This window comes from Oryza brachyantha, chromosome 12 (genome assembly GCF_000231095.2).
Source record: "Oryza brachyantha chromosome 12, ObraRS2, whole genome shotgun sequence".
NCBI lineage: Eukaryota > Viridiplantae > Streptophyta > Magnoliopsida > Poales > Poaceae > Oryza > Oryza brachyantha.
The window spans coordinates 1,366,224-1,382,464 of record NC_023174.2 but is presented as its reverse complement, the minus strand read 5'-3'; the positions used below and the strand labels follow the sequence as shown (position 1 = coordinate 1,382,464).

General features: G+C 45.2%; 3 protein-coding genes across 4 annotated transcripts; 1 reads left to right on the top strand and 2 right to left on the bottom strand.

Moving 5' to 3' along the window:
• Nucleotides 1-415: 415 nt before the first annotated feature.
• On the top strand, nucleotides 416-3,068 carry LOC102720379 (dual specificity protein phosphatase 12). The gene is made up of 6 exons (XM_006663736.3): nucleotides 416-1,005; nucleotides 1,357-1,409; nucleotides 1,522-1,586; nucleotides 1,665-1,743; nucleotides 2,126-2,425; nucleotides 2,597-3,068. Exons 1-6 carry the CDS (start codon nucleotides 581-583, stop codon nucleotides 2,749-2,751), a joined length of 1,077 nt encoding a protein of 358 aa, XP_006663799.2. The 5' UTR covers nucleotides 416-580; the 3' UTR covers nucleotides 2,752-3,068.
• A 2,018-nt stretch (nucleotides 3,069-5,086) lies between these two features.
• On the bottom strand, nucleotides 5,087-7,391 carry LOC102716366 (calcium-dependent protein kinase 25). The gene is made up of 6 exons (XM_006664249.3): nucleotides 6,366-7,391; nucleotides 6,171-6,286; nucleotides 5,905-6,072; nucleotides 5,683-5,810; nucleotides 5,487-5,586; nucleotides 5,087-5,378 (listed from the first exon to the last, which is right to left on the bottom strand). The coding sequence occupies exons 1-6, from the start codon at nucleotides 7,330-7,332 to the stop codon at nucleotides 5,277-5,279; spliced, it is 1,581 nt and encodes a 526-aa protein (XP_006664312.3). The 5' UTR covers nucleotides 7,333-7,391; the 3' UTR covers nucleotides 5,087-5,276.
• Nucleotides 7,392-8,472: 1,081 nt separating this feature from the next.
• On the bottom strand, nucleotides 8,473-10,119 carry LOC102720097 (L-aminoadipate-semialdehyde dehydrogenase-phosphopantetheinyl transferase). 2 transcript variants are annotated; one of them, XM_006663735.3, is made up of 5 exons: nucleotides 9,979-10,119; nucleotides 9,692-9,824; nucleotides 9,269-9,507; nucleotides 8,978-9,149; nucleotides 8,473-8,869 (listed from the first exon to the last, which is right to left on the bottom strand). In XM_006663735.3, exons 1-5 carry the CDS (start codon nucleotides 10,113-10,115, stop codon nucleotides 8,708-8,710), a joined length of 843 nt encoding a protein of 280 aa, XP_006663798.2. In that variant the 5' UTR covers nucleotides 10,116-10,119; the 3' UTR covers nucleotides 8,473-8,707. The 2 variants fall into 2 exon arrangements, with proteins under 2 accessions (XP_006663798.2, XP_015698586.2); XM_015843100.2 differs by having other exon boundaries at nucleotides 9,269-9,504.
• Between the last annotated feature and the right edge of the window lie 6,122 nt (nucleotides 10,120-16,241).

The following is a 16,241-nucleotide window of genomic DNA, read 5'->3' as shown; positions in this document are numbered from 1 at the left end:
GCTCTTATTGAACGCCGTTCTCCTAATGCTGGAAAGTAAAAAGGCTTTTAGGGGGGTATTTTAGAGTACTATAATTTTGATTAGTGTAATTTGATAACTCTTCATGTTCGATCAAAGTTATATTATGACTTGTGGCACATAATCTTTCATATTAGGGAAAATTACGAATTTACCACAGGTTTAAATTGTTAATGTAAAATTGACCATACAAAATAGAGATTCACACTATCCATATGAATAAAGTACAAATTAAAATATTTTATAAGGTAAGAAGAGAGCGTTGCTAGAAAAATTAAATCGAGAGTGATTACAATTGTTTGAGATAAAGAGACAGTTAAAAAATAACTATATTTTACGATAAATGACGGGATATATTTTGCGATCAAGGAGTAATTCATAACCCTAAAAAGAAAATGAAAATCAAGTTGAAACTCTTTTTGGAAACGCTCGTGTCTCTTGTCCGTCTTCTCCACCGCCGCACTGGAACTTCAGTGAAGCTCACTACAGTCTTTCTCTAGGAACGCGCCGTCCGATTCCACCTTCCCGGCTCCCGGGCCTCCTCCCCTCCCCTCCTGTCGCCATGCCGCACCTCGTCCGCGAGCGCCTCTTCTTCGGCGACATCAACGACGCCATCGCCGCGCTCACCGCCACCGCCTCCGCCCAGGACACAGGTGGCTTCACCCATGTCCTCTCCGTCGTCAGCTCTGCCTCCATCTCCTTCATCACCAACTGCCGCCCGGGCCTCTCCATCCCCACCGAGGAGGTCCGCCGCGTGGTTGCCGGGGAGGAGGGCGCGCCGCCGGTCTCCGCCGTGCCCCCCAGCCGGCTGATGCGGGTGGTGGAGCGCGCCGGGGTCGGGCTGCGGGTTAAGCGGATGGCTGTGCCACTGCGGGATACCGAGGAGGAGAACCTGCTCGATCACCTCGAGCCCTGTCTTGATTTCATCGATGACGGCAGGAAGGAGGGGAACGTCCTTGTCCATTGCTTTGCTGGGGTCTCCAGAAGGTACTGTTGCCAACACTAACATTCCGACAAACTTGTGCTCTTCTGTAAAGTTATGATCTTTAGTGTAGTGGACTAATCAACAGGAACTAGCTAGCTTGATTTGATATTTTGAGTTCTGGCATGTTTCTACATATATTTCCCTATTTGTTGGACATTAAGGACAGCTAACTTCAAGAGCTTAGCAAGTAAGAAAGCTGAATGCTTGTGGAACCAAAATAATCATAAATATATGATGGAATGTGAATTTCCTTGTATCATGTTCTGTTTTGATGCATTGGTTATGACAAATATATTTAGAGGTGTATAGCCTGTCACCAGCATTGCTTCTGAATTTCTTTTCTTTGCTTGCAGTGCTACTATCATCACTGCTTATCTTATGAGAACAGAAAGAAAATCTCTGGAAGGTTTGAATGTTCTTATTCAACAAAACGTGTGATTTTTCATACATTACACAGTTATTACTACAGATGATCACTTGAGCCTTATTTATGTCTTCTGTTTATTGTCTTGTATCAGAAGCACTAGAATCTCTAAAGGAAGTTAATGAGTCTGTTTGCCCAAATGATGGTTTTCTTGAGCAGGTAATTGTTTATGATGTGTTTGCATCCTACTGCTGATAGCTTTCTTTCTTATTTAATTGAATGTGTTGTAACTTGCAGTTGAAACGTTTTGAAGAAATGGGCTTCAAAGTTGATACTTCAAGTCCTTTATACAAGCGATTCCGCTTAAAATTGCTAGGTTAGCTATGATCCATCTTGGATTCTTTCTTACTGTAGGACTGGTTGTGAGGTTAGTATGTTAGAGAAACTGTTAAGCTGGTGGTCAGCATTCATTTAAGTAAGGGAATGGAAACTTTGTTTTAATAAAGTTCAACATGACATGTCTCTGAGTAGTGGCCTATAATTCTCCATGATTATGAATGCTATTCATGCAACCCTTTTCGAAAATAAAACAATTCTGTAGTCGTACACCTCTTAATGTTTCCTACTTCTTCATAATTTTTCTTGTCAAATGGAAATGTTGGGTCACCTTACTCTTTTGCCTTTCTCTTATGCATACCATCTTCTTTTGCATACTTTTACCAAACTTTTATGTCTTTTACTTTTTTGACCTCTCGCAGGACAATCCTACAAAATTGGAGAGAAAATAGGAAACCATGTATTTGAAGATGACCCGGGTGTTCCTAAACAGCATAATTCTTCTGCTCGGAGTTTATCAAACAAGGAGAACCAACAAACAGCATACCGTTGCAAAAAGTGCAGGAGAATTGTTGCTGTGCAGGAGAATGTTGTCAGCCATACGCCTGGTGAAGGTGAATCTTGCTTTCAGTGGCACAACAAACGGAAAGGTGGCCAGTCACATAACAAGGAACAAGATTGCTCATCATTGTTTGTTGAGCCTCTGAAGTGGATGACTCCAGGTAATTCGTCACCACGATTTAGCCCTTGCAGTTACTGGCACAAATGACGGATCTCATACTGGTGAGGTTCATAGCAAACAAGTATTGACCGACTGCTAAGAGTTTATTTGATGTATTATGAGATTCTGTTTTGATCATTTCTAATTGGTGCTTTTGTTAACGATGAATCAGTGGAAGATGGTGCTTTGGAGGGGAAGCTATCGTGCATCCACTGTGGAGCACGGCTTGGATACTTCAACTGGTCAGGAATCCAGTGCAACTGCGGCAGCTGGATTACACCAGCCTTTCAAATTTCGAAGAGCAAAGTTGATATCAGCACGACATAGATAATTTCCAGATGCTAGCAGATTATTTCAGGACGTGTGAACTGGTGTAAATACCAATTTTCGTCAGAAATATTTAGTTAGGAACTTGAATGTGGAAATTTTCAGATCCATCGTGCACTATATAGATACAACATGAAGCAGTAGTAACAGAAACCGCCACTTGTATTGCTGCTGTTAGTAACAGAAACCATCAGTCGCAAGTGTTGGTTCTGATGATCTGAGAGCTGCCAGCAGCACGAATTGGAGTTTTTGTGCGAAATGCCTCGCAGTCTTTGATGCTGTTTTGCACACGAGTACTTCTGTTGACAAACATAGGATTCCCTCCATTTCGTATATAGTATTTATATGTGTACTAATGAATATAGACACGTATATATTGATATACGGATAAATTTAGATAAATCTAAAAAATCTCGTGATATATAGAACGGATAAGAACATCTCATGGTTTTTTTCCCGGAACAAGAAATTCAAACAGATGCGTTTGGTTTAAGCAATGCGGCAATGATGTGAGGGGTTATAGTTTTTGTTCCCGACCCCTAAGATGGGCTTCCTTACGACGAGTGGGCTCGTGGGCCTAATGGGCCTCATCCACGCGCGTGGGCTTCGTTTTGGGCCTCATGCCAGCGGAAATAGCGTTCTTTGAGGCCCATTTCTACCGGTACGTCCGTCAGTGAAATCCCCTTCACCCCCGGTCACACACGCCGGCGCGCCGCACGCCCTTCCGCGCGGCGGCGCCGGAGGGCCGGTCAGCGGCAGAACTCGCGACTCCCTCCGGAGACGGAGCGGCATTGGACGTCGCACCAGCGGGGTCGCCCAGTGTCTGCGTGGCTTCGAGTTGACGACTAGTCGGGAAGAAGGTGAGAAGAGAGGAGGATGCCGCACCGCGCGCGGCCGATGACGGGGCTGCTGGTGTTCATGGGAGTCAACCTGGTGCTCCTCAACACCATCTCCCCCGTCTACGACTTCGTCTGCTTCCATCCCTACTGGGAACGCAGGGTACGTCTCTTATGCCGAACACGCGCGCTAACTGTTTGTGGAAATGCCTTGCTGGTGCGCTGCAAGTTTTTTCTGCTTTGTTCGTAGCATATGTCCCTCAGTCCTTGGCAGGATTAAGGACTAATTTCATTAGTTCGTGCCCACCTGCATCGGCCTAACACATTTCGTTTCTGAATATTAATTTTGGCAAATTGTGTCTACACGTGTACCATGATAAGGCATTGCCATGTCATATCAACTGGTCTGCATTTGAAATGACAATCCAATTTGTTGTACAAATTCCCTACATCCTATCCAGATTTTTTTGCAATTCAAGAGAGTGCAGTGCCAGGGCCATCTATAATTATTTATCCTATTATGATGTTCTTTCTTTGCACATTATGATCTTTATATGTTGTATGCATTTTTCAGTTTATGTTTCTTGTGTAATTTCATGTCCAATTTAGAGAGAACGTCTTCAAAAGGAACGTGAAGCACTGCAAGCCAACGGTTCTCTACAAACTGCTAAATGAATTTTCCTTGGTATGTATGCAACATTCCTTGGAAATTTTGTTTGAAGGTAGAGTTCATTTTATAGCCAATTTAGTAGGAATACCCTCCCAATTTAGTGGTTGTGAAGAGAGGAAGAATCCCAATGTATCTGGTAAAAAACTTGAGATATATTTTGTCCTCTTTCTCCTGCCGGTCAGTTTCTAAGATATATTTGGTTCAGGCTAGTGATGGTGACCTTGCATTGAATTGACACTACCTGGTTCTAAGAAAGCATTTGCTTAACTTTGAGTTAATGGTATGTATTTCAAAATTTTCAGGTGTTTGATTAGGTGGTTCTTTCTATCAAACCAGGTAGTGATATTGTGATGCTTTTGCACCAGCTAAGAAAATATTGTGATGTTTTTCAGATGTCAGTAGATCTTCACTCTCCAGATCCTTTTTCATAATGCTACTGAAATGTTTGATCAGATCCTTGTAAAGAGAGCTGCAGAAACTAGATGTTATGAATTTGTTTATTCAAACTACTTTAATGGATCTGCTGTCATCTTCTCATACTCATCTGGTTGTAACATAAGTTAATGAAAGCACATAGTTGGCTAACGCCCTTTTATACTGGTTTGGCTTCTCTTAACTCAATTATTTTCTGGGGTGGAAGGAACATTTGTTGTAGAACAGATCCTGCAGAGTACATCAAACTGATTCATTCTTTCCTCAATGGTTTTCCTCCAACAAGCAGTAGAAGCATGCTTCCTCATGCATGTACTGATGTACCAGTAATCGGTGCCTCGGTGGGGCTTGCTTTTCTGGTAGGACACAGACAACAAAGCATGCAGTGCACAAGATGTCTGAACAAAAATGATGGGACAAATTCATCTTCCCAAGTAACTAGCCAGTACATTGTACAAGACCATCCATGAATCTGAGCCCAACCTGAGATGAAATTGGAAGGAAATTCCACTGTGTATATTACACTCGTGGTAAGTGCACATTTGATACTGTGCACAAACCGGCCACTATACACACTACCTGTTTCGCTATAGAACTATATCTCGCCTCTTCTTCGGGTTTGATGCTTCTGCACAGCCTGATCCTTTCCTCATCATGGCCACAAACTCTGAATAATCTATCCGCCCATCCTACATGCACAAAATGCATTCAGCCCCTCTTGATGCAACAAATATTTTCAGCTTTATCAATTTCATCTGTTTTACATGAACAGAATTTACAGAGCATTTCTTCCTTACATTATTAGAGTCTGCCTCTGAGATGACCTCCTTGATCTCCTTGGCGTCGTACAACCCTTGTTCCTTCAAGGCTTGCTCGAGCTCCTCCTTTGTGATGTACCTGCAAGAGGGATGAAACAAATGTGTATGCTAGTATAATCTCTAAAGTTCAGAATTCTGCCATATCAGTTTTTGCAGGATTTCATACTTAACTTACCCACTATTGTCCTTGTCAAAGTACTGGAATGCTTTGTAAAGGTGCTCTTCTCGATCCATTTTGTTCATGTGCACCGTCGCGGTGACGAACTCCTCATAGTCGATCATTCCATTGCCATCAGCATCAGCCTGAAAGTTGAAAGGAATTTCCAGGAGTCCTATCAGTTTTTAGCATTTCATCTCGAACCAATGTAAAGCTTGTAGCTTCACCATGGGGACTCACTGCTTCCATCAGTTGCTCAATTTCGTTGTCTGAAAACTTGGTGCCCTGCTTTGCTAACCCGTTCTTAAGTTCTTCAAGTGTAATTGTCCCGCTGTTGTCCTTGTCGATGTTCTTGAACATTTCCTTGAGCCCTTTGATCTCCTCCTCTGACAGGCATCCGGCTATAATCTACATCGCATCCAAACAATAATTAAGATATAACTTTCGATGAACTGCTGCTGCTCAATCCAATCCCAACAAGGTATGTGAAGAGAAGTAATGTTTACTCTCAATGCAGCTTTCTTGAACTGGTTCATGGCCCTGAACTGCTTGAGCCTGTTGAGAACAACATTGTCAAGTGGTACATCAGGAGCATCACCATCTTCTTTGATCCACGGGTGATCTGCAGATTAACCCAAATCTAATTATGATAACTAGATTACAATGAGAAGATTTAACAATCTGTGTTGATCTGAACTCACTGAGCACTTGGAATGCTGTAAGCCTCTCCTTGGGGTTGATGTTGAGCATCTTCCTGACGAGGTCCTTGGCGCCGGAGGAGATGTTGGGCCATGGGTCGGTGGCGAGGTCGATCTGGCCGCGGAGGATGGCGGTGAAGATGGCGTTCTCGGACTCGGCCCAGAAGGGCGGCACGCCGGCGAGGAAGATGTAGAGCATGACGCCGATGCTCCAGATGTCGGCCTCGGGGCCGTACTTGCGCTTGAGCACCTCCGGCGCGATGTAGTAGGCGCTGCCGACGATGTCGCGGAACACCTCGCCCTCCTTGAAGAAGACGGAGAGGCCGAAGTCGGTGGCCTTGAGCGGCGCGTTGTCGCCCTTGCTGAGCAGCAGGAAGTTCTCCGGCTTGAGGTCGCGGTGCATCACCCCCATGGAGTGGCAGGTGTGCACGATGCCCACGATGGCGCGGAGGAGCGCCGCCGCGGCCCGCTCCGTGTAGTGGCCCCTGGCGATGATGCGGTCGAAGAGCTCGCCGCCGGCGCAGAGCTCCATCACCAGGTGGACGTTGTGCTTGTCCTCGTAGGCGCCCCGGAGGTCGACGATGTTGGGCTGGCCGGAGAGGTGGTGCATGATCTGCACCTCGCGGCGGACGTCGTCGACGTCCTCCTTGCTCGTCAGCTTCCGCTTCGCGATCGTCTTGCACGCCAGCTTCTCGCCAGTCGCCTTGTGGGTGCACAGGTGGGTCACCCCGAACTGCCCGCGCCCGAGCTCCTTGCCGATCGAGTACGTCGCGCGCACCTCCTCCATGGCCCGCCCGAGCACGTCGCCGATGGGGCCTGCCGCCTTTTTGTTGGCCGCCGGCGAGCACGGCTGCTGCTTGCCTTTGTTCGACGAGGTGCCGCGGCTCGGCGGCTCCGCCTTGGATGGCCCCGGCTCCGCCTCGTCGCCGGCGACGGCCTTCCCGGCACCCTTCGAGCAGCACTGGCCCATGGCGTCGGGAGATGCGTGCGCGCCTGCTCCGGCGACGGAGAGGCAGCTACCGACATCAAGAGACGACGACCACCAGAGAACTTTTTTTGGGCTTAGTTTTTGGTAGAAGAAATGGCTATGGAGTTTGGCGGGTTGGGAGGAAATGGCGGGAAGGAGTGAGCGTCTCCTAGGTTTGCCTGTTGGCTATTCTTGGTTGCCAATGATTGTTTCCGATTAGATTTCCCTGTGACCAATCATACATCAATTGGCTGCTAATAATTGTTTCTGATTAGATTTTCCTGTGATGCGTTCATCAATATGATGCCTTCACAAACACTATCAAACTAGGTGAGCTTACAGTGGAAAGGACATTTCTTTATTCTTGAGGGAGAAATTGGACATTATGTCACTCCCAAAGTGTCGTCCGCCCAAATGCCACTCCATGTGTTGGCACATTTAAAATGCCACTCGCAAGCGTTGGGCAACATTTATTTTGGCATTTTCGCAATTCCGATCGATTTTACTGCCTTTCCCCACATGGTCGGACGAAAATACCCTTGTCGTCTATCCCGCTCGCCTCGTCCTTGCCCATCCTCCTGCTCGCCGTCTCCCACCTATCGCCGCTGAGCCCCTCCGGTGCTCCCCTCCGCTCACGCATCCACTCTAGAGGCTCTCCTCTGCATCCTCCGCCACGTGCGCCACCACTCGCGACGCTCGACCTCCACCTCCTCCTTGTGGCTGTGTCTAACTCCCGGGCCTTCCGCCCCGACCACCGCCTGACGTCCCTGCTAGCCGCCCGCCTCTCGCATCCTCGCCTTCGCTGCATCCGGCCAGGAGAGAGCGGGCGTGGGGCAGCGTTGCTCCTGTGGCAGTGGGGGCGTGGGGCGACGACTAGGGAGGCGGTCACCGGCGGTGCTCCATCACCGGTGGCCATGGCGGGCGGCAGAGAGAGATCGCTGGGGAGGGGGGGGGGGGAGAAATTTGGAGAAGATGGAGCTTGCCGGGGGTATTCTGGTCTTACCGCGTCGGCAAAGCCCAATTAATTTGGCCAGATTCTCCAAAATGGCAAAATAAATGTTGTCTAACTCTTGCGAGTGGCATTTTAAATGTGTCAACACGTGGAGTGGCATTTGGGCGGACGGCACTTTTGGAAGTGGCATAATGTCCAATTTCTCTGAGGGAGGTGATAAAATTGTTCAGTCATGCCATCTTAAGATTTGCAGTCAATGCTTGTATGCTTTACAACATCAAAAACAGGCAATAATCTCTAAGCTCCCATTTCTGCAATAGCATCAAGTGAAATAAAAGGACACATTTCCTAATTCTAATGTGGTTAGATATTGTTACAATCTGTTGAGTTAGTCCTGCGTTAGTATTCATGCACAATTTAAGGCAGCTAATCGTGTAATCGTAGAAGTTGCTCCACAGTCCATATAGTGAAAGCTTCTTCTGGAATATCTAATGCACCTTGCAATTCTTCTTCCTGAACAACCACATCAGACAATGTTCTCTTGAAGCTGCCAATAGCATCCTCAGGATGCCCTCTCGCAATGGATGCCTGCAATGGTGTTGATAATGGTAAGCAAACAACCTGTCAAAAGACCAAAACCTGAAGGACAAGATCCGCATTTGGGCTCTGTAAACGATAAGAATAATTCATGCATACCATATACATTTCGTCAATCTTGAAAAGCCAAAACCTCCATTTCCTAACTTCTTCTCCATCAATAGAGAGAAAAATATCAGTCCAGTTTGTATGATGGAATTCCAAACGCTGCAAACCAAATCCAACGCCAACACCTGTAGCTTTGACAAATGCTTCTTTAAGACACCAGTACCTACAAGAAAACATACAATTGCTAAATTTTAATTAACTCTGCAGATTTTGGCTTGTAAACATGATCAGTACCTACCCTACCTTGTCCTGAAACAAAATCTGAATAATACAAATCCATACCTGTAGAACTCAGCTAACATCTCATCAGGGCTACCAGAAGAAACAATGCAGTTCCACTCATGATATGTGAGATGGGAAGCAAAGTTTTTTATGAACTCCAAAGCAGTTTCTCCCTGAGGCTTGGAGATGCACGCAATGTCCAGGCCAACGAGGCAGAGAGGCTCAGATGCTATGCCAACGTAGTTTCCCTGGTGCGACGTGTTGAAGTTGAAGCCTGGAAAGGTGCCATTTTTATTCTGCTGCAACAACAGGTTTTTAACTAAATCAAAGAATGATCATCTGCAGATTCTGACAACCAAACAAACTACTGCAGTAGAAACTAGAACTGACACAGTGTGAAGGACTGGAAGTGAAACTGAAGAGATGGATTTTTGAAATTTTTCAAGAGCAGACAGAGGAATTAGTAGGAGTATCTAGGCCTACCAGGTAGGGTTTCCCTTCAAGCGTGCGATTGATGCGAATTTGGTGAAGCGGAATTCCAAGGACATGGTGGACGAGCGAGTACTGGAGCAGGCGGCTGACGAGCGCCCGCTTCCTGTCGTCTTCCCTGACAAATCTGCAGCTTTGCACCGGTGAGGTCGTGAGGAGGAGGGGAGGAGGAGGTAATCTAGAGGCTGAATTGCAGCAGTCAATGGGTGGAATCAATGCGGGCAAGAGGAAGTCAGGAGGAAAGCGTTAGCCATGGGTGGTGGCAAGGTTGACGGTTGGACCTGGTGATGGCGGTGCGTTCGTGCGGCGGGAGGAGGGAGGCTGCGGCCTGGAACTGGGCAGGGGAGGGACGCCAGCGGGCGGCGTCGACGAGCCACCTCCGCCGCGCCCCGCTGCTCTGCTTCTCTTCTTCCTCCATCCTCCTTTTTTGTCCTTGGATTTGCAGGAGTGAGAGAGAGCCAAACATACAGGCCATGGCCGGCAGCCAAGAAGGAGGTGGGCCTTGTGCACAAGGCCTGTGAAGCTAAACGAAGCACAAATGGCACACAATTTTTTGAATTTTGAATTTTATTTATTAAAAAATTACAAATTTAATTTTGCATTTCATAAAATCATAAAACTAACATCTAGCCGCCCTCTAGGAGAACGGAAAGGTGATGTGGCAAGAGGCCACTCGGCCGCAAGGGATGGCCAGCAATGGCGGCACGACAAATTTTCCATTTAGCCCCTTGCCGGGGCAAACTGCAAAAATACCATGCGTGTCCGGGAATTTTTCGATTGAATCGCGACGGTTTGATACATATATGTGTAACATATGTAATTGTTCAATCACAAGTACTATCTTGGCTCGGTGGTCATCGTCCTCCTCTTCTATCTAGAAGACCGGGTCTCGAACATGCACGAAATTTTGGCAGTTTGCCCTTTGCCACGAGCTAAATGAAAAATTTGCCATGCCACCATTGCTGGCCGTCTCTCGCTGCCGAGTGCTCGTTTGCCATGTTACCTTTCCACCCTCCTAGAGAGCGGCATGAGGTTAGTTTTGTGATTATATGAGATGCAAAATTAAATTTATAAATTATTTAATAAATAAATTCAAATGGCAGGTATAAATGCGAAAACAACAAAGGAATCTCAAGGATGTACTATCGTGGTCCCGTAATAAGGAGAAATTTGATTCACACTACATAAATTATTTGAGTTCAATTATTTGATATTTTAGTCCACCATTATTGATTTAGATGATCCTACACCTCATACTCACAAGTGTAAAATCATCTATTTCATCCAAAATTAAGCGATCATTTTGGTAAAAAAAATTGTTCCAAAACAAGTGACTATTTTGAGATTTAGAAAAAAATAAACCATGGTAAATAGATATGGGAATAAAGATTATTTTACTTGAGTACTAATTTGTCTAAAATTAATCAAAATTAGTCGCTTATTTTATGACGAAGGAAGTAGCCATCAACGTCTATACCGAAACCGTGGTTACCGCGGTAACCGTGCCCTTAGCGGAGGCACGGTTTCGGTAAGCCGCGGCAACCAAGTTTAAATTTGAGAAAATTTGATTAAAAAATATTTGTTGTATATGTTGATATATAGTGTAGTTTTGTCAAAGAAATTTATGAAAAAAATGTATTTCTGGTATAATTAAAAATCATAAACGAGAATTTCGAGAAACAAAATTAAAAAATAGCCTATTGCAAATAATATTTCATAGGAAGATGGTTAAGAATTTTGGTGTTAAGTCATTATTAATTTACACTAGACACTAGGGTACATAATGTTGAAATATAAATACACAACGATGGATATATGGAAAATATGTATGGAGAAAAATTATACGTGCATGTTAGTAATAATTGGTAATAGGTATATGTCACGCCCAGAAATTTACACCAAATTTCTGAACAATAGCATGCATTAAATCTCGGTCCAGGAATCAGCCCAAGTACACACTATGACGAATTAATACACAGTTGCACGACTTAAAAACAAATAAAAACAGTTATCTATCGAAATGCAGCGGAAAAAGAAAAACAACCTAAACCATCTAATTTTCAGCTTCAGCTGGCGATGACGGCTTCACACCACAGGCATTCTCGACGGCGGACTGAACCTCACTTCAACCTTTAGAACCACCTTCTGACTGAAACTCTGACACTTGCTCTGGTGGGGAAAATTAAGTAAGACTGATTACAAACCACCGTACTCAACAAGTAATACCCAAGAGAGGAAGAATAATGAATGCAATAGGGTACAAGGATAGGCTAAGGTTAAATTGCACAAAGCTACAATAATTTAGCAAAATAGTAAGTAAAATAGATTGAATAAAAAGTAAAGTAACATTTAAAATAATCATCCACTATCCAACGTTACACCACGTTGCAACAGGCCCAAACAACTGTCCAGTGTTACACCACACTGCAACAGGGTCAATCCTCTGTCCAACGTTAAACCACGTTGTGATAGACTCGAACCACTGCCAACGTTACACCAAGTTGACAGGGTCAAACCAGTTCCAAGTTCATCAAGTTATTGAAAGATTCACTAATCCCAGTGAATCTGTCAGTTCGCCCCATAACCACGGGCACGACTATTTGAATAGTTTTACTCTGCAGAGGTGTACAACTTTACCCACAAGACACAGTCCCACTACACTTGAACGTACGCCGGTGTATCACCACGATACCAAGGAAGGGAAACTGTGATAGGACCCGTCACATAACCCTCCCTATTTAATCGCACCGTACTTCAAGTTTCACCCCCTCCTTTACACCAAGTCAGGCAGTCCCCTCTTATACCTTGGTAGATCCGGAAGCAGCAGAGGCTTTCGTTACACCACGATTGCCCATCCATACTCCATCACGCCTACCCTTGCCTTGGTACGTCAAATATTTCGAAGCTATGCTCCAAATCCCACCTTACCCATTTCGGCATGTGGTTAGTACATGTAAGACTTCCAGGGTTTCCCGATAACCGGTCCTTAATTGCCATGGTGTGACTCTCAAAACCATGCACCCACAGCCCACCATAAGCAATATTTTAGTTGTATTTAATCCACATCGGGAGATTAATAAATGATCGCAACCATTAAAGGTCTATCAGGTCTGACAGTAATTAAATGATAATTGGTGAGCTAGTTGAACAAAGCATGGCTAAGCATTGCCTAAGCATATTTCTAGTCAAATTAACCCTGGGATGACAATAATAATAAGTGGGAATTCAACGGGTATCAAGGTAATAGCCCAATAGATAAATAAAGTAAATACATTTGAACACAATGCATGTTTGAATGTAAAAACAGAGGATTTTATAATCATAGGTTCAATATGATTAAAGAAGGGTGCCACCTGCCTTGCTCTGACCCACAAGGAAATCCGGCGACGACTTCGAGGACGATCGGCGCTTCGACGGGCGAAAAACCTACGACAAACAAAGCAAAACAAGCAAAACAAACTATAAAACTACTGAAACAGAGAAAGAAACTATTTTTAATGGATTCTTGACAATTTTATGAATTTAATGAAATTTGAATGGGCCTAAACGAAGACTAGATGAATTAGATATGAATTTTAGAAGTTTTCTGGGTTTTTTTAGCTAAAGAGAAAAGTCCTAAATGTATTATTGCGCAATTAATAGGGCTGCTGACATCAGCGGAGGAGAGAGGAGGCGCTGATGGGTGGGGGCCACCTATCGGCGGGGGAGAGAGGGAAAGGGGGCTGACAGGTGGGCCCGAGAGGAGAGAGGAAGGGGGCCGGCTCACGCACGGGACCCGCGTGACAGAGAGAGGAAGAGGGATGGGAGGCCGACGACTGATGAGTGGGGCCCGCTCATCAGCGGCCCAAAGCAGAGGAGGAGGGGAAGGTAGCCTCGGCCGGGAGGGAAAACGGCACCGGCGACGAGCGGGCGACGGAGGGCGTCGATGACGCGGCGGGCGCGGCGGCAACAACGCGACCAGCGGCGATGGCGAGGACAGCGGCCGGCGGCGAGCGCGCGCACCGCGACGACGCGACGGGCGCCGGGCGCTCGGGAAGGCGACGACGACACGACGGGCGTGGTGGTGCGGCGACGCTTCGACGACGGTGGGGTCACGTCGGCGTCTAGGAGGTGGGGGTGACGGCGGGTGGAGAGGCGATGACGGCGCGATGGAGCGCGCACGCGCGCGGCGTCGATGACAACCTCGGTGACGGCCCCCGGAGAGGAAAATGAGGGAGAGGGAGAGCGACGTCAGCTCACCGGCGACGGGGACGGCGGCGGCAAGTCGGTGAGACGGCGGGACACGGGGTAACGGCCGGCGGTGAGGGTGGCGAGGCGCGGGCGGCGAGATCGACTGCGGCGGCGAAGGAGGAGGGCGCGGTGGCGGTTCGGGCGGACGGGGAAAGGGCGGCGGCGGCGCTCATGCAAGGGGGTTTTATAGGGGGGAGAGACGCTGGCTAGGGCGGCGAGGTAGTTGGAGACCGAGTCAGCGACGAGGCGGACTCGGTGGCGGCGGTTACGGTAGCGCGGCGAAGGCGGGGCGGAGGCGGACTCGGCCGGCGCCCGGACCATTCGCTGACAGGCAGGCCTCGCCTGTCAGTGGCGCGAGGGAGGTGGCGGCAGACTTGAGGCGCGGGCGAGCGGTGGAGAGCTGGGTCGAGCTGCGGCTGGGGCCGGCCTAGGAGGGAGGAAGGGGAGGCGCGCGGGAGGAGAGGAGGAAGCGGGCCGGCCTGGCCGGACCGGGCCGGGAGAGGGAGGAGGGGAAAAAGAAAAAGGAGAAAGAGAGGAGGAAAATTGGACTTCGGCCCAATTTGAGGAGAAAGGGAAAAAGAAAGAAAAATGAGGGAAAAAGGAAAGCCCCACTTTTGCTGAGTTTTAGATTAATTATTGGGCAAAATTTTATACTCTACAATTTAAGTTTAAATCCCGTTAATTGATTTGGAACCTTGATTTAATTAAATTAGTTTCTTTAGAGGGATTTTTCCTGAGTTAATTAAGCTAATTATTAATTACGAATTTCTTTTACGAATTAGGCTTAGGATAAACTCTGGGTGTGACAGTATGGTTTTGACGCAGTTGTTACTTGTTATTGGTGTGAATTATTTGGTGAAGGATGATATGAGTCATATGATAGTGTATGTTTGTATGTTGCAATATTAAGAATTTAGAAAAGGTTATTCGAAAATTTTCTTGTTTAATCTAAAACATGTTCTATTTTTCTATTTTTTCTATGTCACAACTCACAAATATAGTCACAAAATATTTTTCTATTTTTATGTATTTTTTAAAGATTTTTTAATGTTTTTTCATTTGACATCACACCCACGGTTTTCTCGCAGTAACCGCGGTTTCGGCTACAAAAACCGTGCGGGAAACCACGGTTTCCGCTGTTCTCGTGCGCTGTTTCAGCATGTACTTATAGCGGTTTCACGGTTTTGAATTCAAATTTTTTATTTTTAAATTCATTGCGGTTTTTACGGTTACCTTGTGGGATCTCCGGGAGCGTGGTACCGCGGTTTTTGCGGCTTTCAGTAACAGCTCCAGCTGCCATGATCTGCTAGCTCTGCCATGATCAGCCATCGCCGCTTGATTGACGTAAGAGCTAATGTCACACGATCAAATATGACTGCAATTTGTTGCTACTATCGCTGTATTTTTTTAATAGCTCTTTAACGGTGTAAAAATAGAATTGCTACTGTAAAGTTACACATTAACTTTAAAAATATGAGAGGATGGACATCTGTATGTGATCTTTTAGTTAAAAAATAGGTTCGAAACACGTGCTCACAAGACCTATTAAAAAGCAGAGGAAAAGCCGTGGAAAGAACAAACCTATACCAATGGTCAAAAATTCTCATTAACAAGCTTTTTTACTTTACAATTGCTTGTATGTCAAAATTAAAAATTAAAATTAAAATGTTTATCGTAGTTTATTTTATAGCATTTGCAAATATAAAATGTTTTATCCATAAAATGTTTTTCATTTATTAATAAGCAGGGTCACCTTTTCTTAAAAAGTGAAATGTTAGGAAAATAGAAGCGAATACACTAAATTTTACGTGAAAACTCTTAAGGCAAAAAACCATGGACACCAACCGACAATAAGCTCTGTGAGGGATGATTTTAACCTAGAAAAATACAACGTGTCATTGTTTAGCTTACAAGAGATATATAAAGGGAAAAAATCTAATTATTCTAAAAAAAATAAAAGTCATATTAGAAAACTAGTAATATAATTCGAACACATTGCATATAAAAATTTGGATTATATCTCTAACATAAAATCTTTGTATTTTATTTAAAGAATATTTTATATAAAGAATTTCTTATCCGATCTCTTGAAAGTAAGACTTTTACTTTTTACTAGTTAATTTACTCATTTATACCCTTAAACAGTTATAAAAGATCAAATAATCGTTGAATCCTAAAATTTCAGATAACTCAAACACCACCCAATAATAAGTAAGATATGTGATTTTGGCTAAAATTTAATGAACTGTAGGGTTCAGTCAGCTTAATTCGGTTTTCATTTGTATGAAAATAATAATTAGAAATGGTATCCCCA

Coding starts and splice junctions, on each gene's coding strand:
- LOC102720379 (XM_006663736.3), top strand. CDS start 581: ATGCCGCACCTCGTCCGCGAGCGCCTCTTCTTCGGCGACATCAACGAC. Junction 1,744..2,125: donor ATTCCGCTTAAAATTGCTAG/GTTAGCTATGAT, acceptor GACCTCTCGCAG/GACAATCCTACAAAATTGGA. Junction 2,426..2,596: donor TCTGAAGTGGATGACTCCAG/GTAATTCGTCAC, acceptor ACGATGAATCAG/TGGAAGATGGTGCTTTGGAG.
- LOC102716366 (XM_006664249.3), bottom strand. CDS start 7,332: ATGGGCCAGTGCTGCTCGAAGGGTGCCGGGAAGGCCGTCGCCGGCGAC. Junction 5,811..5,904: donor TTGAGCAACTGATGGAAGCA/GTGAGTCCCCAT, acceptor TTCAACTTTCAG/GCTGATGCTGATGGCAATGG. Junction 5,587..5,682: donor TTTGACAAGGACAATAGTGG/GTAAGTTAAGTA, acceptor TCCCTCTTGCAG/GTACATCACAAAGGAGGAGC.
- LOC102720097 (XM_006663735.3), bottom strand. CDS start 10,115: ATGGAGGAAGAAGAGAAGCAGAGCAGCGGGGCGCGGCGGAGGTGGCTC. Junction 9,825..9,978: donor GAACGCACCGCCATCACCAG/GTCCAACCGTCA, acceptor GCAAAGCTGCAG/ATTTGTCAGGGAAGACGACA. Junction 9,150..9,268: donor ATGTTAGCTGAGTTCTACAG/GTATGGATTTGT, acceptor GTTTTCTTGTAG/GTACTGGTGTCTTAAAGAAG.